The sequence below is a fragment of the Chrysemys picta genome, chromosome 4, assembly GCF_011386835.1.
Source record: "Chrysemys picta bellii isolate R12L10 chromosome 4, ASM1138683v2, whole genome shotgun sequence".
In the NCBI taxonomy this organism is placed as follows: Eukaryota; Metazoa; Chordata; order Testudines; family Emydidae; genus Chrysemys; species Chrysemys picta.
Window position 1 is genome coordinate 60483142 of NC_088794.1, and position 26773 is coordinate 60509914.

The following is a 26773-nucleotide window of genomic DNA, read 5'->3' on the forward strand; positions in this document are numbered from 1 at the left end:
CCCTCTGCCTAGCTCCCAAATAAAACCAGACAACTCTGGATGCCCTGATGCCGTTTGCATAAAGGACAGACAACAGCATCTGAATTACACACTAGTAATCAAGAGGTCTTGGCCAACACTATGATGGGCTTGCACGTTCTTTCTGGCCTAGGCACCTGTTGTGGTGACAGGCTGGTGTTTGCATGCGTCTACCTGTGAAGACCTGGGACCATTCTCCTGCTGAAGCAATTCCATGCAGCAGCAGCGAGATCCACTCTCGAATATGTCTTTCACAGGCAGCTCCAGCCAGAAGAACATCCTGAAATGTACCTAATTCATCTCCCATCAGGGCCAAGAGCAAAGTTTCCACTGGTGACTTCACCTCTGAACCCTTCATGGCATCCCCACTCAACTGATTTAGTTGGGATTGGTTGATTTAGATGGGGACTGGTCCTGTTTTGAGCAGGGGGTTGGACTAGATGACTTCCTGAGGTCCCTTCCAACCCTGATATTCTATGCTTCTATGAACTCTTGCCCTCGGTATAGGGCCCACGCAAAAGGAAAAGATGACCAGCTCGTGCCATTTTTCAGGTCTTGACGATGGATAAAGAAGCCTGAGGATTTATTTTTAAATGGATTGTTCCCTGCATTAGAAGTTCAGACCTTGCCTGCTCGGGAAGACTCTACAGAGAAAGGAGAACTAGTGAAAGTAGGACATCGCACGGGTCAGGAGGAGAGAGGAAGTGGAGCAGTTCAGAGGGGAAGGAGATTTACAGTCGCATTGTTTTAAAAAGCTTTATTTCTGGTTCCTTTTTGTTAGCATCTACTTGACTCCAGTGACTAATGAAGACCTTAGAGAAAGCACATCTTTGTTAAAGAGCCCCTCCTCACTCCCTCTATAAAGGTGCGAAGGCATACCATACCCATGGGTCCTCCTGGAAAAGTAGGGAAGATTTGACATTGCCGATATTTAAGGTAAAAAATCCCAAACACCTTCTTGGCCATCTTTATAAAATAAGCAAAATAGGGTACAGCTCAATTTTTGAAGTCTCTTTTGGAGGTCACCTTGACATGAACTATGCACTTTACATCTCGGCATACTAGACAGCTGTGGTTGCAATAGCAACTGGGAAATCCTAACATGGGGGGGTGGCCAGAGAAGGGTCCATGGGCCAAACAGTCTGCAGGATTCTACAAGGCAATCCACAGCCACTCTCGGCTTTACTATGGAAGGCTGCTCAGGTCAAAACAGAGCACAGCATGCTGGGAGTTGTAGTCTTCAAGGGCTGCACCTATGCAACCCAGATGGTAGAAGCTGCAATATCTCCACAAGGCAGGTGTGGCTCTGGGGCTCCTCACAAGTTGCAACCAATCTTTAGTTGCATAAAGTGGAAGCACCGCTGCCCTAGATGCATTATATACATCTCCTATAGAATCTGTACTTCTCTCTGGCATATGTCTACATACAGCTTGTCTCCCTACAGAGATCACCGCATTGACTACTCTTGCTAGTCTGAACACCCCGAGGTGCCCACAGTTCTGCGCTGGGCTCTGCCATGCTGCTGAGGCTAGTTGGAGGATTCTGTGTCCATATCAGGAGATAGCGACAGCCTCCTGGTCTCTCCGTTGTTCACATTCTTCTTGCTGTCTTCCCTCTCAAGATCATAGTTCTTATCTTCTAATCTCTGCCTGAGCTTGAGGGACGACTCCCTCCTGGTGAGGAGCACGGGTGGGATGCTGGGGAATCCTCCACACGGTGTCATACGCTTCTCTGGGAACAGACGCAAACAGAGGATTATTTCCCAGGGCACGTGCAGTTTCAGACAGAAGCAGCACAGCCATAAGCCTCTCAGTGTCATGTAACGGCCATTCATCCCAAAGCACTTCACCAACTTGAGTGTATATTCTCACTTCACCTGCTCCTGAAATGCAGCTACTTCTGGGGTGCAACCTGGCAGCTGTTAAACAGCACAGAGCAACACTAGGCAACTGAAGACAGGAAGTGAAAGAAGAGTCAGAATGCAATTGCTCTCCCTGGCATTTGGCTAGGAGACTCGGTTTAACACCCCCTAACCCAGTGAAAAGGAACACAATGGAATATTTAATAACCACAAGTGGTTAGGATCTTGTATTTACATTCTGTGTGGAAGAGAGCGCCTCCAACTGCCCAGTGTTCCCAAAGCACTATGTAAGTTCCTTAGAGGTCTCCCATCCAAGTAAAGACCAGGCCCAACTCTGTTTAGCTTGTGAGATATGAAAGGATCCCAAGGCAGAATGGCTGCAAAATAATGAGCTCTCATATTAAGGTATATTTTTGCCCCAAAGTCCTAGCCCCACCTCTTACCTCCTGGCCCAATGGGGTGCATCAGTCGATTCATCTGGACGTTCCAGTGCTTGACATTGGTGCTGGCCTGTCGGAGCTTCCTCTGGGCCGCCTGAAATGAACAGGAACAGGCAGGTAACATGCACGCAGCCAGCAAATCCACCTAGTGCAGAGCCACGTGCCCTGGACCAGCTGCAGAAAGTTCCCATCTTCTTGCACAGAAACTGGGCCTCGCCCTTACGTTGCCTTGAAGAATGGAGATTGATCGGAACTATCCTGGGCTCTGCTTTGGCAGGGGTTTGAACCAACCAGAGCCAGCTTTGGGGACCCCAAGCCCCATGGGCCAGAGGGGCACTCTGATTTGTGTGACAATCCTGAATTTTGCATGGAGTCTGCTAACGGCCAGAACAATGCTCAGCTACCGACACCTTCCTAATCAGGCTGCTCTTTGCCACCCCGGCTCTGCTTTTTCACGGCTCTAATCCCTCCATCCCCATGCCTTGATGCCTTTGCTACCCGTAAATGTTCCATTGTCACCCCTCAAGGCAGAAGTCTGGCCTCGATTGATAACCACAAAGTGCCTCACCTATGCAGATGCTGCTGGACAGATAATAAATTAATCAATATGCAACATGGTAGCGAGGGAATCCCATCTTGGTGGTTTGGCGACCCACCCTTAGGGGTGCCATTCCAGCAGATTTCCCACAATAGAGTTTGCCAGCTGAGCCCGGTGGACTTGAAACTTACAACCACCGCTCATCACTCAAACCACCACTTTCTCCCCTCCTGCCAATATTCTCTGGGAACCTGTTCTTAACGTATGGAAGAAAACATTCAGTTGGGTGCAGTTGTAACACGCTGCTAAGACACCAGGTGATCTCCCACTCTACTGGCTGGTCTGCCACCCGGAAGATACTACCGCTGCTGCGAACAAAGCTGCCGTAAAGCTAAAGTAAACTGCTCCCTCAAATACAGAGGAGAACATACCGCTCCTGCGGAAGAGTATGAAACTCTGCCCATCAGAGCAGCTGCCAGTCACTCACCAACGGCGCCTTTAACAAGAAACGTGAGCACCTAGATGCTATGGCGATGGGTATATTTATACATGCTTAGACAGGGGAGTTCTTTTCTGCTGAAATCCATCGGCCCGATGTCCTTGATCTACCAGTGTTTACATGGGTGTAATGCCGTCTACTTCAATGCAGCTACTCCACATTTACAGCAGGGCATGTGAGAATAGGCTCGGGCCCCATTTCTCTAGTATTAAGGAGAATCACATGCTAAAAGTAAATTACGTGATCTTCCCTGAGAGGAAACCCCGATCTCCAGAATAGTAAAGCCATCCTATTTCTTTCCAGGAGGTGGGCTTGGTAAATCTCTCTCAGGGGGGTTAAAGGCAGACGGGGAAGTAGGGCTGGTACGATGCTCACCATGACATCCTGGTCTACCCTCTGCCTGTTCTCTCTCACTTCTTCCAGCTGCTTTTGGGCCTCTTCCAAATATTTGCTCTTGTTTTCCATCTCCTGCTTAAGGACCTGCTTCTCCCGCTGGGTCTGGATGATGTATTCCTCCTGCTCCTCCTTCAGCTTCATCAGCTCCTTCAGCTTCTCCTCCTCCTCAGCCAGCAACCTGCCAAGAAAGAGCGAGAGGCAGCTACACCCCACCCTCCAAGCGACCAACACGCCCAACCTCGCCGTGGTGGGGCTCGGAGCTATTCCAGGCCCAGCAAGAATGCCGGGGGATTGGTTCCACTCCTGATCACCTCCAGCGGGAATTTAGGGAAAGGCATAGAGGCGCTGGCTGGGAAGGGGTACCAGCTGGGAAGGCTGGGCACTGTAAGGAATGGTGTAGGAGCACTGTCCCTGAAAGAAGTTCTCAGTTTCTCCTGTCGCCGTCTCTTCCAGCGAGGGGGGCGGTGGGGAATAGTGGAGCAGTGCTGGAGTAACACCACACCCCTGAGTGGGTCAGCAGCAGTGGGAATTAAACCTGCGACCTCTGGATCTAAAAGCAGGAGCCTCAACTGTCGGACCTAAAAGACCCAGCTCTGTTAGCCAAGGCTGTAGCAGGCGCATCAACCTCTCTATGTGGCCCAGCCACCACTAGGCAAGGAAAAGCATCCCAGTGAGTGGCTGTGCAAGCGCTACCAGCTCCTCTAGACCCAGCTGAGCTGTAGCCAGCTTTTAGAGCATTGCCCACTGAGGAGTCAGTAGGAAGAAAGTATCAGAGGGGTAGCCGTGTTAGTCTGGATCTGTAAAAGCAACAGAGAGTCCTGTGGCACCTTTAAGACTAACAGATGTATTGGAGCATAAGCTTTCGTGGGTGAATGCCCACTTCATCGGATGCATCCGACGAAGTGGGCATTCACCCACGAAAGCTTATGCTCCAATACATCTGTTAGTCTTAAAGGTGCCACAGGACTCTCTGTTGCTTTTTAATAGGAAGAAAGGTATTTCCTGGTTATACCTGGCCTGGGCGTATCTCACAGACTCCTCGTCCTGCCGTGCCTTCACCTCCTGGTGCAGGGCCTCCTGGAGCCGCTCCTGCATCTCCTCCAGCTCCACAATCCGCTTCCGCTGCCGCTCGGCCTCCGCCTCCTTCAGCACCATCTCAGCCTGCATGGAGGCACGAGCCTGGAGCCGTGGAGGAAACGGTGATCAGCATGGGCAGCACGTAGCCAAGCGCAGGGTCCTCAGCCCCCACCCAAATCCAGCCTCTCCTCTCTGTACTGCCAGGAAGATGGAGCTGAACATATTCCCCGCCACAGATGTTCCTTCACAGCCGGCTTGCGGTTCTATGGGGCGCTTAGAGACACATTCACCGGCCCTGTCCCTAGCTGCCCAGAGGGGTGGTGCCTATACACCTGAACCCTCTGCAGCAGCTAATCAGAAAATCCACGGCTAGGCAACAGGGACCTCAGCCTGCTCCCCAAAGATGTGACACTGCCACCCAGCAGGCCTTCCTGCTGAATTGGGAATGAACTGGGCTGCAGGAGACTGTCCCCATTGCCACTTGGATGTCCCAGCTACCCCACGATAGCGCCCCGGACTGCACGGGACTGTGAAATCAAAGTCCCGCATTTCCCCAGCCAGCTGGCTTTCGGGGCACTTGAATTTCAATCAGCCATTGTGAAGATGCACGGTGCAACTGCAAACTGAGCCCCTTCCGATGGGGAAAATGGAGGGGTGCCCTGCAGCCCTGGGTCTGAGAACTGCTCGGCAGTCTGGGGGCTAGAAAAACAGTAGCCAAGCTGCGGGGGAAGTATTGTGCTGGGCTTGAAAAGCAGGGAGAGCCCCAGTGCAGCCTCAAGGAGACGCAGTGCTGCCGAGGGGCCTTTGCCTGAGACGGTCTGTGTCAGAAGCCAGGAGCTGCTGCACACAGGGATCTGGAGTTTGCCAGTTAAAAGACCCAGAAGGCTACAACAGTACGACCCAGACTGCTACCAACTTCGGGAGCTCTGGTGAGTTACAAGGGAGACCAAGAGAGAAACTTTGTCCTGCTCTAATGGAAACCTCCCAGCATGGACGCCACCTCCCCGCCAACCTGCTCAGCCTCCTTCAGCTGGATCTCCAAGGTCCTCTGCATCTCCTCGTGCTGCAGCCGGCGCCGCTGCTCTTCCTCCTGCAGCAGCAGCTCTGCCTGCCGCTGGGCCTCCTTGAGCAGCTCCAGCTCCTGCAGCTTCCGCTCCTTCTCCTCCTGCAGCTGCTTGAGGCGCTGCATCTCCTCCTCCTTGGCGGCCTTCCGCCTCTCCCGCTGCTCCCTCTGCTCCCGGCGCTTCTGCTTCAGGTCCTTGTGCAGGGACTTCTTCCCCTCCGCTTGCAACCGGATCGCCGTCTGAATGGCTGGGAGGGAAGGAAGGAAAGGAAACTCAGCAGGGCCGCACCCGGCCGGGCCATAGATCCAGCTGCTGCAGCGTGCCAGCAGCCACATGGCCAGAGCATGGCCTCCTACGAGAATGAGACTGGGGGCCCGGCAAACAGGACTCTTGGGTTCTATGTCCTGCATTTTGACCCCTCTTGATGCACGTATGTCAAATATATCCACAGCATCCGAAGGGTTAATATGGCCATGCCACTGACTGTGTCCTGAAGGGTGCTGAGATCCATTTGACTTCAGTGGGAACTGTGGCCACTTAGCGCTTAACCGGATCAGGCCTTTGACCAACCTGTGCCTCAGTTTCTCAATCTGTGCAACAATCCTCATCTGTGTTGCAAGGGTGCTAATTACTTATCAGTTGTAAAATGCTAAGCATGGCAACTATATACACACAGCCCTCTTCGACGGAGCGGCTGTTTGCCATGGATTCTGAGTCAGTCTGATTAAAGTGACCTGGTTTGCAGCAACATGATGTTTGGAAAGTCCAGCTGCTAACTCCAAACGACTTGAAACATTTTGGAAAAAGTATTTGGGTCTGAATGCGGTGAAATTGGCACCTGTACCAGCTGATCAGGCACTAGCAGAATCCTGGGAGAGGTTTATAAGAAAAGCTGGTTAATACTAAAACCCAGCTCTTTCCATCAGTAGATCGCCCCGCTCTTTACATTATCCCCATTTTACAGATGGGGAAAGTGAGGCCCAGCGAGGGGAAGTGACTTGCCCAAGGTCACCCAGCAGCCAGTGATCAAGCCAGGAACCCAGGTCTCCTGAGTTCCTGTTCAATGCTCTAGACACTAGGTTGCAGTCTCTCACTTAGTTTGCTCTAAGTGGTTAGTTAATAAGAATCTCTCAGTTTCATCCCAAAGTGCTTCACCAATGGGATATACATGGCACCTAACACAAAATGTGGCCACCTCTGGGGTGGAGTGAGGCTGCTGATTGGCACATAGCTCACAAGCAAGGGAAGGGAACTCCAAAGGACACCAAGGGAATGTCCTACCCACCCACATGTAAGAGAGACAGAAAATGCCAAGAATCAGACTCGGCATTCCCCTCCTCCCAGCACTGGGCACAAGCAGCCAGCTCCACTGAAGTTAATGGGAGTTGCTATTACCCTGTGGAAAGAAACTGGGTCTCTGTTTTATGGGCCTGGGGCAGCCCTGCCAGGGGTGCTGAGCGTGCAGAGGTGCAGAGAGAGCTCAAGGGCAGAAGCTGCCTTTGCCACCCCAGGGTTTCATCTTTTCCTTCCACTGAAGCGACCCAAGAGCAAGAGGAAGGCAGGACGGTGAGGGAGGGTGGGCTGAGAGCCCGGCGTGGGTGCTGCGGCACAAACCTAGCGTCCACTCCTGCCGCTGCTTGGTGTCCGAGGCACTCATCTCATACGTGCGGGAAGAGGTTTTCACGCAGAACATGCATCTTTTCCCGTCCCGGTCGGGCAGGACCTACGGGGAGAGGGGAAGGCGTTACCGCCCCTGTACCTGGAATAGTGCAAATCCCCCCTGCGCCCACAAACCCATTCCCGGAATGGAGCAAATCCCCCCTCCCCTACAGTCTGGGACAGCCCCTCCAGCACAACTCCCAACCTGCCAGCCCCCCTCCTTTGGCCCAGGCAGCTCCCCACCGAATGCCTCTGTGCCCTTCCCCTAGGGCCTTTCCTTCTGGATGTAAAGGGGCAGGAATTACAAGGAAGAGAAACGTTTCTTTCCTCCCCCGCCTATGATCGGCCTCCCACAGTCCCTGTACAAATCGGGGCCCTGTATTAACCCCTCCTTTGCTGGACGGAAGCCTTTGGGGCAGCGGGATGATAAAGGGTAGCCTGGCACCCAGCTGATATTGCTAGGCCAGGTATCAGGAATGGACGAGCGTCCCCACCCCCACTGACGCACGCATGCGGCAGGTGGGATGTCAGGCAGCACACAGCTGGTTAACTGGTCTGCTGCTGCTTCATACGCTAGGACTGTCAGATCAGATGACCCTCGAGCATAGCCTTGTGTGTCAGTGATGTCACTTCAAGCCCCCGGGGGACCCTGCAGCAGCAGGCAATGCTGGAGTAGAGAAGCCAGCAGTAAAACTGATTGAAACCTGGCATGGATTTAGTGCTGGTGAAGGGTGCTGGACTGACCGCCTGGGAGAGCCAAGTCCTCCATCTATCCCACACATACAGGGCTTGACAGGACAAACTTCCCCCAAACAGGCCCCTGCCCAATAGGCATCTGATCAAGAGAGCTCAGTCTCCAGGGCCCATTCAGTCCTTGGCCCTTCTACAGAGACTGCCAATTAGTGCCAATTGTAGCGGTGATTTTTCGGTTGGGGAGGCCGGCTGGCTGGGAGCTGGGCTGAGAACGAGCAAGCTCATGTCATATAGGGTAAGTCTGCACTGCAAAAGGGTGTTCTTAGCACGTGTTAGCGAACTCCGGTTAAAATAGCAGCCAAGACACGGCAACAAGGCCTTGAACTCAGGTTAGCAGCTCAAGGCTGCCCTACATGCTGGAGCTCGTGCTGCTGACCCGAGTTAAAAACCAAGTGCTGCATCTGCCCTGCTGTTTTAACCCAAGCTAAGAACACATTATTTTTTTTCAGCGTGCTGAGTGCAGACAACCCAGCAGCCACCCTTGTGCCCTAGCCTGTGAAAATCCGGTTGGTTCTGGTTCTTGAACAGCGCCCGTCACCATGGGATCTGAGGAGCTTTTCTAGCCTTGAGTTGCCATGGGACTCCTGTGTTGACGGAGGTGAAATTGGCCTGACTGTATGTTCCCTGCTCTCTTTCCACAGGCACTGCCTGGGGTCTATCGCGCACTGGAACAGTAGCACTTGGGGTGTGCACACCCGCTGGGGAGACAGGGAGGAGCTGTTATTACACCAATGGCCCAGCACAGCTTCTCTCCATCGGAGCCCGGCGCAGTTACCTCCACGCAGCAGTGTTTGTCCAAGGCAATGCTGCCTTTCTTCTCCTTCCGCTCCTCACTCATGTAGTAGGAGAGGGCGCTGGGCTTTAGTGTGAACCATCGCTCGGACCAGTTCCGCCTCAGCTGGCCCTTCTTCCAGAGGTAGCCCTGCGCCCAGACAGACAGAGGGGGTCTCAATCCAGGGACCGTGCCAGAGATCCCCTGCGCTATGAGTCCAAGGCGGGTTTTGCATCTGGCTCCCACCCAGGTTGTCTCAGTTTGCGCCCAGCCACCAGAACCATCTCGGTGCATCCGCACCTACCGTGCTTCCTACTTGTGCGAGTATTGTTGCATGCTGGGAAATCTGCTGGGCCCCGTCCTGTATTGCTTCAGGAGGGGACGGAGTGCCCAGCAGACATGCATGGAGCAATGCGCCCCAGGGTGTCATACTGCACACAGCTTGCTGGGAGCAAGAAGGACCTGCCAAACCAGTTCGACAAGCTGGGGACCCTATCCGCAGCATATAGAAACACGGCGTCTGCCAACAGCACTGCCACGTTACCAACTGCACATCAGCCATGGCGGGCATGGCCACAAGCCACGGCTAGAGCCGCTAGCTGGCTACAGACTCTGTTATAAGCATAGACAGGCTCTTTCCAAAAGGAAAGCCCAACGAACGCCTGTGCTCCTGAGCAGCCAGCCAGACACACAAGCGCTTTGTCGCTCAGAGGGATTTGGGAGCAGGTCTAAGACACAGAGGACACTTTTCCGTCTTCAGCACCTTCTATTCAAGACTCTCTCTGCTTCACCAACAGGAATTCATTGCGTGTCCCATGGGACAGGCGAAAGCAGTCTCCATCCTGCAGGTGGGTAAACTGAGGCAGCTTGGCCAGGGCTACATTGAGTGACTTGTCCAGGATTACACAATGGGAATGAGACCCAGCAGCCTTGACTCTGCTGCCCCTTGCTCTAAGCACTAGGCAATGCTGTTGCTACAGACAAACAATCAGAGATGCTGGCAGCCAGCGAGGGTCTGTGTTCTCTTAAGCAAAGTATTTTACATCCAAAAACTGGGCTGGTACCTGATAAGAAGGGCTGAGAGACTGCCTGGTTGTCTAGGGGTGGCTGCTGGAATGTCCTTTGCACATGCAGTTCCCGGGAGCTTTCCAGGAAGGATTGGGGCAGGAGGGGGCTCTAACCTCACCCCTCCCCATGAACTCAGCAGGTAGGGTTGTCTTGTAATAGCCCTATGACCTCGTCCATATGGAACTGGGGAGGGGTGGCAGATTGTTCCTGGGCTGAGAGGGAAGCACCCGGCTTTGCCCCGAGATGGGCAGGCCCCCACAGCCCCTGGGCTTAGTAACATTATGTGGTACAGCCCATTTCTGGTGGGGATCAAAACCCAGCCGGAGCCCCTCTCCCAGAAGCTCATCTCCCAGGGTCCCTGCTAGCTCCTTGCCTGTTTGAGCATGTCCTCAATGACCTCCTGATACACCTCTTCAACGGCCATGCTGACGGCCTCCCGCTCAATCCCGCGCAGGAGCTTCCCCGAGTTCACCAGGTCCAGGAACTGCCAGACCGTCATGCCGCTCTGGTGTTGGGGATCCTGCGAGAGGTGGTCATCCAGCTCGCAGCAGTTCAGCTCCACATTCATGGCGGTGCAGACCTTCTTCAGCAGGTACTCCACCTGCAGGCGGGGGTGGGGTGCAAAGCAAGAGCCATTTCCACCTGGGAACCCCCAGAGACCTAGGCCACCCCCATTTCTACTCTGGGGAACCCCAGAGACCTGGGGCCACCCACCATTTCCACCCCAGAGACCCTTCAGGCCACTGCCACTCCACCCAATGGCCCCAAGGGAGTCCCCCTTTCCACCCCAGAACACTTAGAGAGAGACCTGGAAGCAACCCTATTTCACCCCACGGACACTCTTTCAACCCCAGAGTTCCAGAGAGCTGAGGGCACCCCCACCTCCACCCCAGGGACCTGGGGGAACCCCCATGTTCACTGAAAAGAAGTAGGGGAACCCCCATTTCCACCCTAGATTCCCCCCCAGACATTAGTAGCCCACCCCAAAACTCAAAGCAACCAAAAATCAGTGAGCAGTTTTGAAAGTGTTGGCCTATGATTATACTTAGCACAGTTACTGTTGCACTCAGTTTTGCTGAGTGGGAAAGAATTAAGTTGCTATTTCGGCCCCTCACTCACATAGCAATTACCCAACATGCACACACAACTGCTGACAATCACAGTGATACACAAAGTATTTTAAATTCTGTCTCTCGTGAAGCACCATCATTAGGTTTCAAGGTAAACACCCAATTTCAGATGATTGGGTGAAACTCACGCTGCTCAGATCTGGCTGTTTCAGGCTGCATGCAGACTCAGGAAGATAGAGTTGCATTGTCTACAGTCAGTTTGCATTTGGGATTTTTGCAACCGTAAAGACTAGAAACTTTTTTTAAAAAAAGTGTAGATTTTGCAGAATCTGTCACAGGGGCTAGATAACTACCTCAAATGTGCTAGAGCTAAGGCATGAGGCAGGTGTCGCATACCAGTGCCATAATCGCAGTGTTAGCTGGAGATTTCTGGGCCCCTTTCTGGCTGCTGTTGAGATCAGGGAAAGTTACTGTAAGAAGGGGGAGAGATGGTCTCCCAGAAAGTGGGTCAAAATGTCAGGAAATCACCTTGAAATGTGAAAAAATAAAAAATAAAAAAAAAATAAAAAAGTGGAAAAAAACCCTCATCAGAAAGTTTTGGGTTTTGTTTGGTTATTTTAACTGAGGGTTTTGGCCACCTCTCATCTCCCAAGAGCTGAGCCGGAGCCGACGTGAAGGGTAGAGTTTGACATCCAGGCAACCCTGCTGAAGTCATTGTGGTTCAATTGTGGTGTAACCCAGGGCAAGGGATAGTGCCGACTCTGGATGGGATGCCCTTCCCCCGCTCCCAACAGCCTAACACAGAGGAGAAGGAAAAAGCCCCAATACCCTGCCCCCTTTATAAAAAGCGGGTGAACGCCCAGCCCCCAGGCAGCGCCACTCAAACTGAAAGATGATTCAGTGTGTTCAAGTCTGTGGAACAGGAAATACTTCTCTTGGGGAACAGGAAGTGTGCGTGCATACGCAGCAACCGCACAGCTCCGGTTTTTGCTGATCTAAAGGGGAGATGGAGCAAGAGCAGCAGCTGCGCGGTGGGAGCAGAGAGCGCCCAGCATGGTGGTATGACATAGGCCATTCTCACCAGCCCATCAGTCAGACGGGCAAGGCCAGGGCCAGACCATCCCCTTATTGCTGGCCAGGCCGCTGTTAGCTTTGGAGCCAGCGACGATGGGTTTGTTTTCTCCGCCTGAGTCTGTGGATTTGCAAACCACCTGATGGGGACTTTAGTTCTGCATTGGGAGACCATAGAAACCTCCCTTTCTTCCTGCGTGCCTCGTGGAATTTAGAGATTATGATTAGCCGCTTTGGCTGAGCGGCTGGGATTCCTCTCTTTTCATTAACCCTGCGGCATGCACACACATATCCGGGGTGGTCAGAGCCTTTCCTGCAGGCTAAAACACGGACTCCGTCACTCCGTCGCCGCCCACAGGGACCACATCCCAGCATGCAGTGATCCATCTGGATCCAACTATTTCATGCGGTGCAGGAGAATCTATTGACAAAACCCCCGTAAAGTTACTCATTAGGGAAGCGAAATGATCAGCAGCGTTCCCCCGACAGCACCTTGACCTTATGGGGTTGTGTGGCTTTAAATGTGCTGTGAGAGGCTTATTGTTCCACGTTCGATTTGGAAAGGGGGAGCAGCTTAGGGAGGGCACTGCAGGGTGAGAGTGCATGTCCGCACAGGCAGCTGGCTCCCATTCAGCCAGCCCCTGAGCGGGCACAATGGCAATCGCAGTTGGGAGTCCCTGGCACAGTCGAGGTCTCAGCTCCATTTCCATCCCCGTTACAAACCTGGGGGCTTGAAGCTACCTGTAACGGCAGCCTTTGGGCTTCCGTGTTTACAACTGACAGCTTTTGCTGCTCACACAGCTCCAGCACATGGTGCTGGCTGATCAGGCAGGTGCAATGGGAGCATGCCAGCCCTGTACCTCCACCCTCTCTGCTACAGCTGCATCCGCACCACGAAAGCCAGCTGGAGTGAAGAGCAAGCATCAGACATGGCTCAGCAAAGAGGGATTGAAAATGCATGGCCCCCGTAATGGAGGCAGGGCCAGCTGAGCTGAACATCCAGGGCAGCAAACCATCCGAGCCAGCCGACAGAACACATTGTCTCCTCGCACTCTTTCCACACCATCAGGCTATCCGTGCCGCCAGCAAGGACCTTCGCTACGGAGCAGTCCCCTGGGGAACGACGGCTGGCTCCCGCGAGCTGGTTCCACGGCTGCAACTCTGCCTCAGCTACTTCCCTTCCTCTTGGACACACAGTTCTGACCGACCTCCCTTCTGGCTCTGCAAGCAGTTACAGCCAGTTCTCAGATGCGAGGGAGATGGTGGCCACATAAGGAAACAGCCCAGCCTAGAGAGCGTTTCCCATACCGCTGCTCATAACAGCTTCACCCCTCTTCCTGCCCTTCGGCCGTCACCTCGTCACCCTCCTTACTAGAGCGGCTGCATGGGCTTAGTTAAACCTGCACCAAAGCCCTCTGTCTATCTACAGGACAATTAATGGAGATATCCTATCTCCTAGAACTGGAAGGGACCTTGAAAGGTCATTGAGTCCAGTCCCCTGCCTTCACTAGCAGGACCAAGTATTGATTTTGCCCCAGATCCTTAAATGGCCCCCTCAAGGACTGAACTCACAACCCTGGGTTTAGCAGGCCAATGCTCAAACCACTGAGCTATCTACGGGACAAACAGAGGACAGTTCTTCACCCCAGCCTGCCCAGGTGCGGAAGCCCCGTCCTGGAGGGACCCTCCTCTAAGCCCAAGAAAGGAATTCAGTCTCCACGACCCATTCAGCCCTTGGCCTCACCATTGGGACTGCCAACAAAGCTGGCACTTATTCTCAATTATAGCGTGGGGGTGGGAGTTTGAGATGTGATCTCCGGCCCCACTGAGACTGGTCTGAGGTGAAATAAACTAATTCCACACAGGCTGGCAAACAACTTTGTTAGCACTGATCTAGGCTGGAATTGAACTGGCGATGCTGTGGGGAAAAGCTCTCGCTTTCCCATACCAACCTGTAGCACTATCCCTTGCTGTAACGTTGCAAGGTAGATGTATGGAAGATGCGTCACTAGACCATATAGGATCACTGTGTTATTTGTCAGTCCAATACAAGTCTCTTGCACTTGGCCAGAGTTTTCCTCAGATAGGGGGAAGCTGGGGAACTGACTGCAAGTAAAACGACAAGACAAGGAGCTCCTACCTCATCTGGGACCATGACAAGAGGGTATTTGTCTTCAGAGAGGAAGTTAAAGAGACACCAGAGCCTGAAGGCGTCCTTATGGGACACGACACTGTTCCCATTCCGGTCGGGCTTGTAATTCTTCTTTGCCGTCAACGTCCAGCAGAGCTCATCAAAATCCTCCTTGACAAAAGCCCCTTCCTCCACCTGCAAACACACCCCGGGAGCCAGTGAAGGTGATGCCATGGCATTACAAAGCACTGGGAATAACGTGACAGCCTGCTACGGCGCCTGTCATCTCAGGAGTGCAAAGCGCTCCACAAACCCAAACTGCTTGTCACCCCCGTGAGGTAGGGGAGCATCGTCACCCCCATTTTACATTTTGGGAAACTGAGGCACGGAGCGGGGATGTGACATGCCCAAGATCACCCAGTATGTCACCAGCAGAGCTGGGGCTAGAAGCCAGGAGTCCCAATTCCCAGGCCCCTGTGCTACTTACTCCCAGAGCACTCTAACATGAACCCAGAGTGCAGAGCTGTAGGGACTCTGATACAGAATTGCTGCCTGTCGGTCTCTTACTAACACACCCAACACTGGAGTACCTAGGGCATCATGTTATGACACCTACCTCATAAGTCAGCCAGGCATGATCCTCCCCCTCGCAGACAGACCTGGCAATTCTGCCATTGCATCCAAGTAACAGAAGGCAGCATAAGATAGATAATAAACAATACCTGGCATTTACAGAGTCATTTCCATCCCTGGGTCTCAAAGCTCTTTATGCAGTAGGGTTGGTATCAGCATCCCCCTTTTACAGATGGGGAAACTGAGGCACAGAGCGGGGAAGTGATTCATCCCAGGTCACCCAGCCGGGCGGTAGCAAAGCCATGAATAGATCTCAGCTCTCCTATGTCCCAGTCCTGAACCCCATCCAAGATGTGTGATTTTTCAACAGCTGCCAGGCACTACAGCCCCTGGCCTAGCCCTCGAGGACACGGACCTGGACACGACCGTGTCCGGGTGCTTTCACAGCCGGTCGGTTTAGTGTGTCAGTGATTATTTCAGAACTCCATGACACACAGGGGATACCATGACAGTGACTATAACGGCTCAGTCAGATCTCACAGCTCTACAGTACTTTTCATCCAGAAGGTACTTTACAAACTGCGCGCAGCCACCCCCAGTGAAATGCAGCCACTGCTGGGGTGTGGGGCAGCATCCAAACAGCACACTGCCCAGGGGCAGGGTGGGAGGGAAACTTTTTGACTGTAAATACCAGGGCAAACCACTTACTCTTATCAAAACGCCCTCTCGGATCTTTCATGGCCATGCAGACAATAGCTGGGTTTTGAAATGTCTCCTCTGAAAGACCCACCCACAAGAAACTCAATTTATCTACTTCTGATGGGTTGGGCTGGCCTAGTCAGGATTCCAACCTGTGATTCCCTGGAGTCTATAGCAGGGCAGAGGCAAGGAACAAGGTTTAGCTGTCATGAATATAAACAAGATCCATCACTGGGGCTGCTGGACATAGCCAGAGCCTGCGGCTCTCTCTGGCTCCCTGACGGACTAACCGCCTGTGCTGCTTAGCGTTACTACCCAGGAGATCCCCAAGTCTTGGGCTAAGAACTCCTCAGATGGACAGCTGACTACATTGCAGAGGAGGGGCGTTTAATACTAAAGGCTTTGACCGCTACGCCATCCCCCCAGCTCTAGCAACACGCTTTGCTGTGTCGATTACCTAGGGTGAGATGCTGACACATGGGGCTATGCATTGCACAAATGAGAACCGTGGCTTCTTTTATTAACTGCAGCTCTGAACGGGCCAAGGCACAACCTAGGGCAATAGGGAGGCACCTCCTATGAAAGGCGAGATAGGGCGCACGTGGTCACAGGGGGCAGTCCAACCACCTCACCTTGGCACACGGAACCCCTGTGGCCCCCATTCTGCTCTGACTCACCGTGAGCAGTAACCTACTCCACCAGCTGGTGGCGCAATCTAGGGCAGGGCAGTCTGGCTATTCAGAAATTGGGGGGCAAGAAGGGGACGTGTTCAAGCACTAGACATGGGGCCCCCTTCTTTAAAGAGCACAGTTGAAGAAAGTTGCTAGTAACTTTACCTTTCCCCACATGCCCAGAGGAAGCAGCCCAGAGAGCAACAAGCCACAACGTTTCAGTTTAAGAAACAAAGATGCCTTTGAGATACAAGAAAACCCCAAATACCTGTCCCTTGCGGTGCCAACTTCTATTTTCGTCCTCCCTGATAAACCACCAAATGGGGTGAAAAAAATTCCTACTAAAGGAGAAAGGGCTGAGCTTTCTTGTCGGGTTTTCCACCGCTGAGTGTCTTGTCTGTCAGAGCTACGCTGCCCCTTCTGGAAACATTGACTCATGGTATGCAGGGAGGGCTGGCAGAGTGGAAGGGGTGACTTTGTTGGCAAAGAGCTGCCAATGCAACTACTAACATTCAGCGTTTATCTGTCTTTTGAACTCCCCCTCCCCCAGGCTATCGGGCGTAAAGGCCTAGCACAGGGTGGGCACTCACACCTGTGTGAAGAATGCCACCCGCAGGACGAGTGGGGAGTTCTGACTGGGTAGCATTTTATCTTACCCAGGTGTCAATGATGATAAGATGCAACGCAGGGTGAATTAAGGCCTCTGGTTGTCCTCTCTCTCAGTGTAACCCACCGACGAGCATGTGTTACAAGTCCCCCTCTGTGTCCGCTCCTCTGAGGATACGAATCCGTTACAGCCTCTTTAACTCAAGCTGTAACAGCTTGTGCTTTTAGCCCTGGAGGTGCCTGGTTCAAGTCCCGGTGTGTTGGCCAAGATGGTGGCCATCAGACACACCAACTCCTAAATCCCAGCCAAATTGTCCTTTCTTAAGGAAAAGACATTGAAGTCCACAGATGGGGGTGCTTTACAGGGATGACCGGCCTTGGCGAAGGGAAAGGAGAAGAATGAAATTTCACCAGCAACCAAGCAGACGGGACAAGGAGAAAGTGAAGGAGCTTACCTTATCCAGGATGTATTTGTTGAGGTAAGGCATGTAGCCCTGGCTTGATACCGGCCCGTCGTCATCATCCCGGAAATGCTCCTCCAGCGCCACTGGGTCATGGGGGATATGAAGCACCGTGTACAGGTTGTGAGAGAGCACCTGGCAGAGGAAGAAAACACAGATGCACTCTACAGCTTCCCGGCACAGCACTCCTTAACAACAACGAGCCTACAGCACTCCATAGGCACACATGAACAGTGACATGCAGACACCGACCTAGCTATCCAGGTGTGACTGAGCACTGTGGTATATTGGGGAATGTGTTGGAACTGCAAGTTATCACTTTAAGAATAGGGCGTTTCCTGGTTTGCAGGCTAAGGGGCTCTAGAGATGTGAGCAATCACAGACAGCCTGGTAAGAACCAGCCTAGAACAAAGTAGGATGTGTTGGACATCGCTGCCTTACGGAGCAGCCTGCTTTCTCTCTCTCTGTTTTAGTCCTTGTGTGTTTTTGTTCTGAATGGTAAGAGATAAAGTTGTGTTACATTGCAACCTTCCAACACGAGTATTGATAATTTTATCTAACTTCTCTGTATATCTGCTGTGAATACAAGTGTCTTTGTTTCATCTAAGCATCCTCATGTCCTAACAAGAAGTCAGTGATATGTTAATTGTTTAACAGATTCCCCAAAAGTATCCCAGTTTAGCCTGGGATAAACTCCCACGTTCCAAAGGTAGGTATAGGCTCCAAGGAGCAGAGGAAAGATCCGGGGCATCTCATCATTTATTCCCCCATTTAAAGCGAATCACATTTTCATCACGATAGTGAAGGATGGAGTCGCAGAACCATAGAGCAAATAAACTGACAGTGAGCTGCACTTGGCTGGAGTGGCTTAGAACTTGTCCCTGAAGATACACTGAACATATTGATAGTGATGTTTGATGGGTGTCATTTGAAATGGGGGACCCAGAGTTCCTCCCTTGAGAGTTTTTATTTTGAAATTCAGTTTTGGCCATTCTGAAGGACAGGGCGGGGGGAAATATGCTCTTCAGAGATACTTTGATGAGGTTATGCGCTTGTACCGAGCACAGTGAGATCCTGGTCTATCACTAAGACCCTCTTGGTGCTATAATAATACAAATAAATAATAATAATATCAGAGGGATGGGAAAGGCTGGATCATAATGCTGCTACTCTTAATTTGGTATATGCTGCCTAGATGCTATGGTGATGGGCATGTTAGCAATGCCTAGGTAGACAGACTTTGCAGCAAACGTAGGTGAATGCCTCAAAATATATTCTGTGGATGTTAACTCACATAAAACACTTCATTGGCTTTGGGTCCATTTGCATCTGTTTGTTTTCTGTGAGTGTTCCAATAATCACATTTACTGGCAGGAATACGTGCAGAAACAGTGAACTGGAGAATTTCCAATTCATAACCGACCCTATTTGCACCACAAATCATATTCTGATGCAAAAAAAATTTTACTCAGCCAATCAGGGCAGAAACGTACCATGTGACCTAGGCCTCCAATCAAAACTAACCAAAGCAGCTCAGATTCCGAATTTCAAACCTTCAAAAAGAACCATACTCAATTGAGCGATAAGATGAGTGTCAGTCACAGGCTCTTTTGTGGGGAACAGAGGCATTTTAGACAATCACATGCTGCCTACAGACAACTCCCAGATATCTTTGCTTGATGTTCTGGGACATGCACAGGGTGTGCAGTATGTGGCAGGCTGCATGGAAGGGCTAAGGGCCTTGGATATTAACCGAGGTTGTTAGCCAGCCTGGCAACAGGGATAGGGGCAGAGAGTAAGAGAAAGGGACAGATGACCTCCTAACACAGACCTTTGATGCACAGTTCCCCTCTGGGGCCTCAGTGAGTGCCCCACCCTTAGAGAGTAAATTAACTCCATGGGACTCAGTTTCCTGTGTGAGTCTCCCCACTGGTCTAGCCCCCAGTGCTCCTGCAGTGGGTGGGAAGAGGATGGGTGGGTTTGTTTGCCAAACGGTTTGCAAAGTGAATGCACAGAAACTGGTCAGGGCTGCTCAGGTGCCGGCAGCGCTGCCTGAAGACGGAAGAGCTGAGGTTAAAGTGCTGCACAAGAGCCCAGACCCTAAGGTGACTCAGTCTGCAGAGCATTACTGGGGTGAAAGGGGACATTTCCGGCCCTGGAGGTGGTGTCAGATATTGACGTACTGAGAGGGGCTGGCTTAGTTACTTAAGGCCAGATTTGTAAAGGTATTTAGGTGACACTGGGGGTTTCTGAAGGGCCTGGTTTGAATCCCCATTGGTTTGAATACTTTTGGAAATCCCACTGGGTGCCTAAATACCTTTACAAATCAGGCCCTTAGTCCCTGGAGCTGCAGGTTGAGATGCTGGCAGAACAACTCCACCCTTCATTCCACCAAAGGAAGGAAACTGAAGACCATGGAGTGAGGAGAACTGATTCCCAGGTCCACCAGTGACTCACATTGTGGGATCTTGGGAAAATCTCTTCACCATTCTGCCTCAGTTTCCACATCCATGCAACGGGGGTTGTATTTATTTGCCTGCCTCCTAGAAAGCTCTTGAGACTAAATTAATGGCTGTGTGTGAAGCGCTTTGAGATCCTCATGTGGAAGGCGCTAGTGGAGGGGAATGTGGATAGACCCTGGGAGTGGGTAGGAATACACCTAATAGTAATATTTATAAGCCATTACTAATATTCAAATATGCCTTTAAAGGGTGGACAGGCAGGGGAAGAGAGTTAGAGAAAGCAGCCAGGAGAGAGCAAAGCACATGCTTAATGCAGACTGGTCTGAGACCTCTCGGCTGTCTGAGACAGCTGGGTGAGAATGCTGTGGAGGGGTGTCCCACCAACACGGCACCTGGCCCTTTTGGCAAGGACGGGTGGCTGCTTGCCCATCTGCAAACGTGGGCATTCGCCTCTGTGATCCAGGGCATCCCTGGCCTGTCTGCTGAGACGGCCACCGGGGAGGTTAAAGAGCACCAGGGCTGGTGGATACACCATAGGCAACACGGAGGGAGAAGCAGTGATCTCGTTGCACAGTACAGTCGCCCCCGGAGACCCTGACTGAGAGCAGGGCCCCGTTGTGCTAGGTCCTGTACACACACCTAGAAAGAGACCATCCCAAAAAGAGTTTACGATGAAAACAGACAAGACAAAGGGTGAAGGGAAACCGAGGCACAGAGCGGGGAAGTGACTTTCCCAAGGTCACAGAGCAGGGTCAGTGGCAGAGATCCAGGTCTCCAGACTCCCCGCCTGGTGACCTGTCCACTAGATTCGAACATGCCTTCCCATTTACCAGTCCCCCGAGCCATACAGTCCCCCTTTCTACTCACAGGAGCACTGCTCACTCTGTGAAAGCACAGTGGATGGAGTTTCACTTTCAAATTGGCTTTGTTTAATAAATTATCAGTCTGAGGTTATACGGGGAGCTCAGCATTTGGAGCCTTTCTTGATCAATCAAATTCTCAACAACATATTGACTCCACCCAGCTTTTAAGCACAGTATGTGTGTGACAGCGACAAGTATTATGCTGCTGCCCAGGATTATATATTACAAGTACCTGGCACAGCACTCAGCTCAGATCAGGAGTGGAAAAAAACTGTCATTAGCCCCAGTGTCCTAACTAACTCCCAGTTTGGGTAATGAGATCCGGGCTTCCTAAAGATCCACCCTTCTCCCGCCTGTTCTAAACTACCTGGTTGTGTTGCTGTGTGCTGTTACACAGCTGCCACCGCCACCCTAGAGCTAGCTGCATTTTGTTGGTGGTGGTGGAAGCAAAACCTCTTACCTACCCTAGGTGTGTTGGGAAGCTAAATTCACTAGTGCCCAGAAAGTACTGTGAAGCCTGCAGATGAAAGGAGCTGGAGGAAGGCAAGGAATCCTCACTGATCATCAGTATTAGAGCTGGGAGACTGCCATGATGAGTGCCAAGCCTAACAGATAAGAACCTGGAGAGACAGGACAAGAGCGTGGTAGAGTGCACATGTACCTGGGTTACTGGGCATGGATACCTCTGCTTGCATGTGCCCCGTATGGTGTCTGTGCACCTAGGCCTGTACGTCTTGCGTCTGACGAAGTGGGTATTCACCCACGAAAGCTTATGCTCCAATACACCTGATAGTCTTAAAGGTGCCACAGGACTCTCTGTTGCTTTTTACAGATCCAGACTAACACGGCTACCCCTCTGATACTAGGCCTGTACAGTATCTCTGGGTGTTTGTGGGAAGGACGATTTGATAACAAGATGGAGGTTGCAATACAGAACCAAGTGCAGAGTCTGGGGCATCACAGCTCCATGGACCTAGGTCTCTGTTGTCCTTCACTGGGACGTGCAAGCTGCAGTATCCGAAGGCTCAAACACACCCCAAAATCGCTGGGACAGCTCCCACCCCCAAGAGCAGCTCACTCGGTTCCCCATGTTTCTTTCCCCCCAGCTGCGTTTAAGTCGTTTATCAGAACCCTCCATCAAACCGCAAGCTGCACGTGACAAGCCCTGGGAGCTTCCTCCCCCCTCCCTGAGCAAGGCTCCTACGTTTCTAACCAAGCCTCGTCCCCATCTCTATGGTGATGCAAAAAGTCGTGTCCAACCCGAAGAGCCAAGAGCCTCTGTGACAGTCACGGATGTTTGTAGCTGGAGTCCTGCCCAGAGGAGAGACCTAACCCCAGCTGGGCAGTCACCAGTTACTCAAGTCTTTTGCAGTTCAGCATCAGCACGAGGAATTGCTCCATGAACACCCCTCCCCTGGCAGGGGGGGCAGGAAAACACTAGCAGGGACAGGAAACTAGGCCCTGTAGGTGGGGCATAAATCCTTTGGATATAAATTGTTCCCCTCCCTGCTCTCTATCTAACCCGGGACTGGTTAATGCGCAAGAGAATTTGTTCAAGTTGGAGTTGTTCAAGTTATAGAATCACAGAACCTATAAATAGACCTATCGATCACCAATTATATTTCCCTATAGCCCCTCTGCTATAGTAGATGTCAGGGCCGTGAAGGTCAGTTTCCCCTTGGAAAAGAAAATTACCCCTTAGTCTGGGTAGTTTCTTAGCTTGAATGGTTTTATTTACACTCTATACACCAGTCCTGGAACAGAAGTGGTCACAAACAGCATATGGGCAATCCCCTCTTTCTGACATCTCAGCCCAAATACCAAAGCCTGATTCCCAGTAAGCTACTCTGCCCTAAGAATTTAGTAGATCAAGGCATCCAGAAAACTCTCCAGCTGTTTGCAACAGCATCTCCAAAGAACTGTATCATAAAACAACAATACAGCTTTTCTTCCAAGACTGAACACCGCTCGCACACTAAGAAAAACTTGCAAGACTATGTGTACCAGCACCATCTGCTGACACCTGCCGTAACAGTATTATAGTGCCTGAAAATGTATTATAAAAATTCTTCATGAAAAGTGCCTGCAATCCACAGAAAATGTTGACAATGATTTTTTGTTTTCATCCAAATTTTCTGTAGGAGAACGAAGAAAATTTTCCAACCAATTCTCTTTATATCACCTATCCCATAGACCCTCACATACCCTCTCCCCACATTTTATCCTCCTTCTCATCTTCTTACTTCACAAAACCTTGTTGACGCTGTGACTTCCTGGAATGCTAATACAATCCCTAGCCACTCAGCTTTCCGCCAGCCCTGAAACACTGCCTCCTAGAGACACTGCTTCCTGGAACAGCAACACAGCAAGGGGAAAAGCACGAGTCAGGTGCTGAGACATCATCGCCTGAAGCACACCTGGCTCCTTCTACATCAACTCGCAGCATCCATCAGGAAGGTAGGTAGCGATAGAGAGAATGGGAACGAGAAAAGGTGAGTAATCACATTCACTCCTGTAGCAATGTGTGGTCTCTGCCCCTTTCGGGATACAGAGAATGGGGTGACAGAGACCTCGGCGCAGTGTGAAAGGGGAGAACTAGCCCTCCAAAGCTTGGTTGCTTCTCCAAACTCTTAGGACTTGTCTAAGTGCATAGTACGTCCTCTGGGGATGCCATACTAGCACGCCGCTGGCCAGGACAGGTGTCAATCAGAGAGCGGAACTGTTCTAACCAGTCACAGTTCACTAAAAAGGCGGGACAAAGCAGATCTAGTGCTGAACAGAAGCGAGAGGCAGCAGGGAGTGGAGTGATAGTGACCTGTGCTCCTAGTAGGATTGCCAACCCTCCAGGAATTAATCTTTAATTAAAGATTACGTCATGTGATGAAACCTCCAGGAATATGTCCAACCAAAACTAGCTCCGAGGGCGGGAGGGAACAAGAGGAATGTTAACAACACCTTTCATCTGCAGATCTCAAAGCACATTCAAAAACATCAAAGTCTCATCCACTCCACCCCACTGCGAACTGTCTTCATCCCCCTGGTACGACTGGCCAGACTGATTTCCAGAAGGGACTTGTCCCAGGTCAAGTGACACTCAGTGGTCGAGCCAGAAAGAGAACCCAGGAGTCCTCACTCCCTGTTCCCCTGCTCTATGCATTAGATCAGTGTCCTCACTACTGGAATGGCTGCCACAGCAAGATACTTGCTATGAAAAAATTACTTGCCTATTAGAAATAAGACTGGGACAGAGCTGGGGATAGAACCCAGAATGTACTAGATCCCAGGCCTGAGCTCTCATCACTGGACAACACTCCCTACCGTGGTACCCAGGCCCAGCATGCAATGGCAGCTACTGAAAGGAGAAACTTCCCAGCTCCCAAAATGGACACAAGAAAACCAGCACCACCAGAGCGGGCTCTGAACAACACAGGACCAGTTTGGTACACGCCAGCCACCTTGGCTGGAGTGGTGGTTTCATGACTCGGTATTTCCAACATCAATAGCTTATGATATCCAGAAAAGCGACAACGGGTCTGTGTGGGGCAAAGGTAAATGTGGGTCCGGTATTAGGGATGTCTCACCTAACAAGGGATGTTTAGGAACTGTAGATGTTAGCATACATCTAGGCCATCGTCTAGGGGCCAGTGCAGAATCCCACCTAGGGCACATTCTCCATGCTTTTCTAATTTTAAACGACTCAAGCGATGGAGTTTCCATCATTTCCCTTGGGAAATGATTCCACAGACTCAAGGGTCTTGCAGTTAGGGAGTCAGATCCTCCTCCCCCGGTCTGTATTCAGCCTATAATCTTCCATCGCTCCATTTCATCCCAGTCAGTCACATCCTCTCCCTCCTGGATGTTTACACAGGTCAGCAGCTGAGTGTCTGATGCTTTCATCAGGCCGTGGTGTTCCTGAAAGCACACTTCCCTTTGCGAATAGGGCTGTCCGGACATCTGCCCCCTATGGCACTACGTGATGGGCTAGGACGAACAAAATTATTCAGTCCTGCACATAGCAGCAGCTCCGCTCACCCAGTTCCCTAGAAGACATGCTGCTTACTGGACTAGCTTAGCAACTACAGACATCCCACTGACGCCACTGCCCTGCTCACCCGCCTCTGCACAGTTCTTCCTCACACAACGCACCGTCAACCTGTGGAACTCCTTGCCAGGGGATGTTGTGAAGGCCAAAACTATAACAGGGTTCAAAAAAGAACTAGATAAGTTCCTGGAGGATCGGTCCATCAATGGCTATTAGCCAAGATGGGCAGGGATGCAACCCTATGCTCCGGGTGTCCCTTGCCTCTGTTTGCCAGAAGCTGGGAGTGGATGACAGGGAATGGATCACTTGATGATTACCTGCTCTGTTCATTCCCTCTGAAGCACTTGACATTGCCCACTGTCGGAAGACAGGATACTGGGCTAGATGGACCATTGATCTGGCCCAGTATGGGTGTTCTGATGCACAGGCAATAGAAATGCAGACTCCATGCCAGCGTAACCACATCCCTTATCTGCAGCAGATTGGCCTCCTTTCACCAAGCTGAACGCGGAATTACAATCGGCGTCTGTGGGTGACTCGAAATGCACATGCTGCAACATGCGCCAGCAGCTCCTTTTCTTCTCCCTTGTTGGCTGTGCCTGGGGCAATCCTGGGTTTTGGAATGGACCCTCCAAGCCGGAGACCGGTCTTGCATGTTAAAAGGTGACAAAATGTTGCCAAACTGGCAGGACTGGGACCGGGAGATTGAAGCGGTTTAGCCCAGAGGGAAGGAGTGTTGCCTAGTGGTTATAAAGCCCGAGCCAGGGGTTCTGAGTTTTATTCCTGACTTTGCCCCCAACTTGGTGTGTGATCCTGGGGTAAATCACTTCACTGCTCTGTGCCAGGGTTTCCCACCAGCAAAATGAGGTCAGGCTCAGTGAGCGCATGTTTGCAAAGTATCTTGAGATCATCAGGGGAAAGGAGCTATGTTGGCATCAGGGGAAAGGACTTATGTGATCATCCTCCTCCTCCACCATGTGGCTGGTTGGGACTGCTGTACACCACAGCAGGGATGCCAACATACTGATTTCCTACCCGGGCAACTCGGAGCCTCTCTCTTTAAAAAGCCGAAGTGCTACCAGTTTGGTTTGGGGGGGGGGGGGGGGGGGAAATCAGGCTTTTCCCTGGGACTGTGCCACAGGTTGAAGATGCCTCCCCAGGCAACGCCAGCAGCAAGCCCGCAACGGACACATTCTGCCCGCCGTAGGAACAGAACTCTGGGAAGGGGCTAACTGTTGCAGTGTGGTCAGATGGGCCAGCAGCTCTCCGGAGAGCTGCCCGGATGCTCTCTCAAGCCCTGTCCATCTCTATTTCCTCCCCAGCACGGAATGAGCCCCCCCCCTTCCTAGGGCTGGGCCTTTCTGAGCATCACATTTACTGACCTGTCTCCATCCTTCTCAAAAGCAGGCCAAGACCATACACTGCCAAACCAGCACCTACCTACGATACACAGCTTCCTCCTGCTGCTGCTTCACCATCTATTAGAACGGTGCCCCCTTCACAAAGCATCCAGGCACCATATCTGCCCACAGTGCAATCTAAGTCCCAGCAGAGAAGCAAATGTAAAAGGAACTACATGCCAGATTGTTCCCTATACAGGAAAACACAACACAGAAGGCAGGAAACATGTCAAAGTTCCCCTTAGAGTTTCCTCTCGCTCATTCTGCTGTGGGCAGACTGATCCCCCACCCCCATGAAACTGACATGGGCTTTGTCCCACAAGACCCGCGGATCTCACCCCAGAGATGGCTGCATTTGTGATCCCTGAGTGTGCCAATGTGTCAAGTGCTTTGATCTCTCAGGCTGAAGAGCAACAGAGAAACCTACGCTAGGAATTCATCCCCCACTCTGTACTTCTGCATCACATTCCTTCTTCCCTCCATGGGCCAATCTGCCCTGCTGTCATTTACATTTCAGTCTACTTCTCTACTTTTCTGAGACATGTTCATTCCCTCTCTCAGAAGGCTTGCTGCCCTTT

The 26773-nt window shown here is 51.6% G+C and overlaps 1 protein-coding gene across 3 annotated transcripts in view; it reads right to left on the reverse strand.

Annotated features, from left to right (window-relative positions):
• Positions 1 to 760: 760 nt before the first annotated feature.
• DEF6 (DEF6 guanine nucleotide exchange factor) overlaps positions 761 to 26773 on the reverse strand; it is a 33745-nt gene continuing 7732 nt past the window's right edge. For 2 of the 3 annotated variants that reach the window (XM_042861514.2, XM_065595062.1), the window contains 10 exons: positions 17423 to 17563; positions 14428 to 14613; positions 10520 to 10747; positions 9082 to 9228; positions 7509 to 7617; positions 5843 to 6141; positions 4766 to 4932; positions 3733 to 3931; positions 2324 to 2414; positions 761 to 1750 (listed from right to left, as the gene is read on the reverse strand). In XM_042861514.2, the coding sequence (XP_042717448.1) occupies positions 1548 to 1750; positions 2324 to 2414; positions 3733 to 3931; positions 4766 to 4932; positions 5843 to 6141; positions 7509 to 7617; positions 9082 to 9228; positions 10520 to 10747; positions 14428 to 14613; positions 17423 to 17563 (1770 nt within the window). In that variant the 3' untranslated portion in view covers positions 761 to 1547. The remainder of the gene's footprint in view (positions 1751 to 2323; positions 2415 to 3732; positions 3932 to 4765; positions 4933 to 5842; positions 6142 to 7508; positions 7618 to 9081; positions 9229 to 10519; positions 10748 to 14427; positions 14614 to 17422; positions 17564 to 26773) is intronic. The other variant, XM_042861515.2, reaches the window with a different exon arrangement.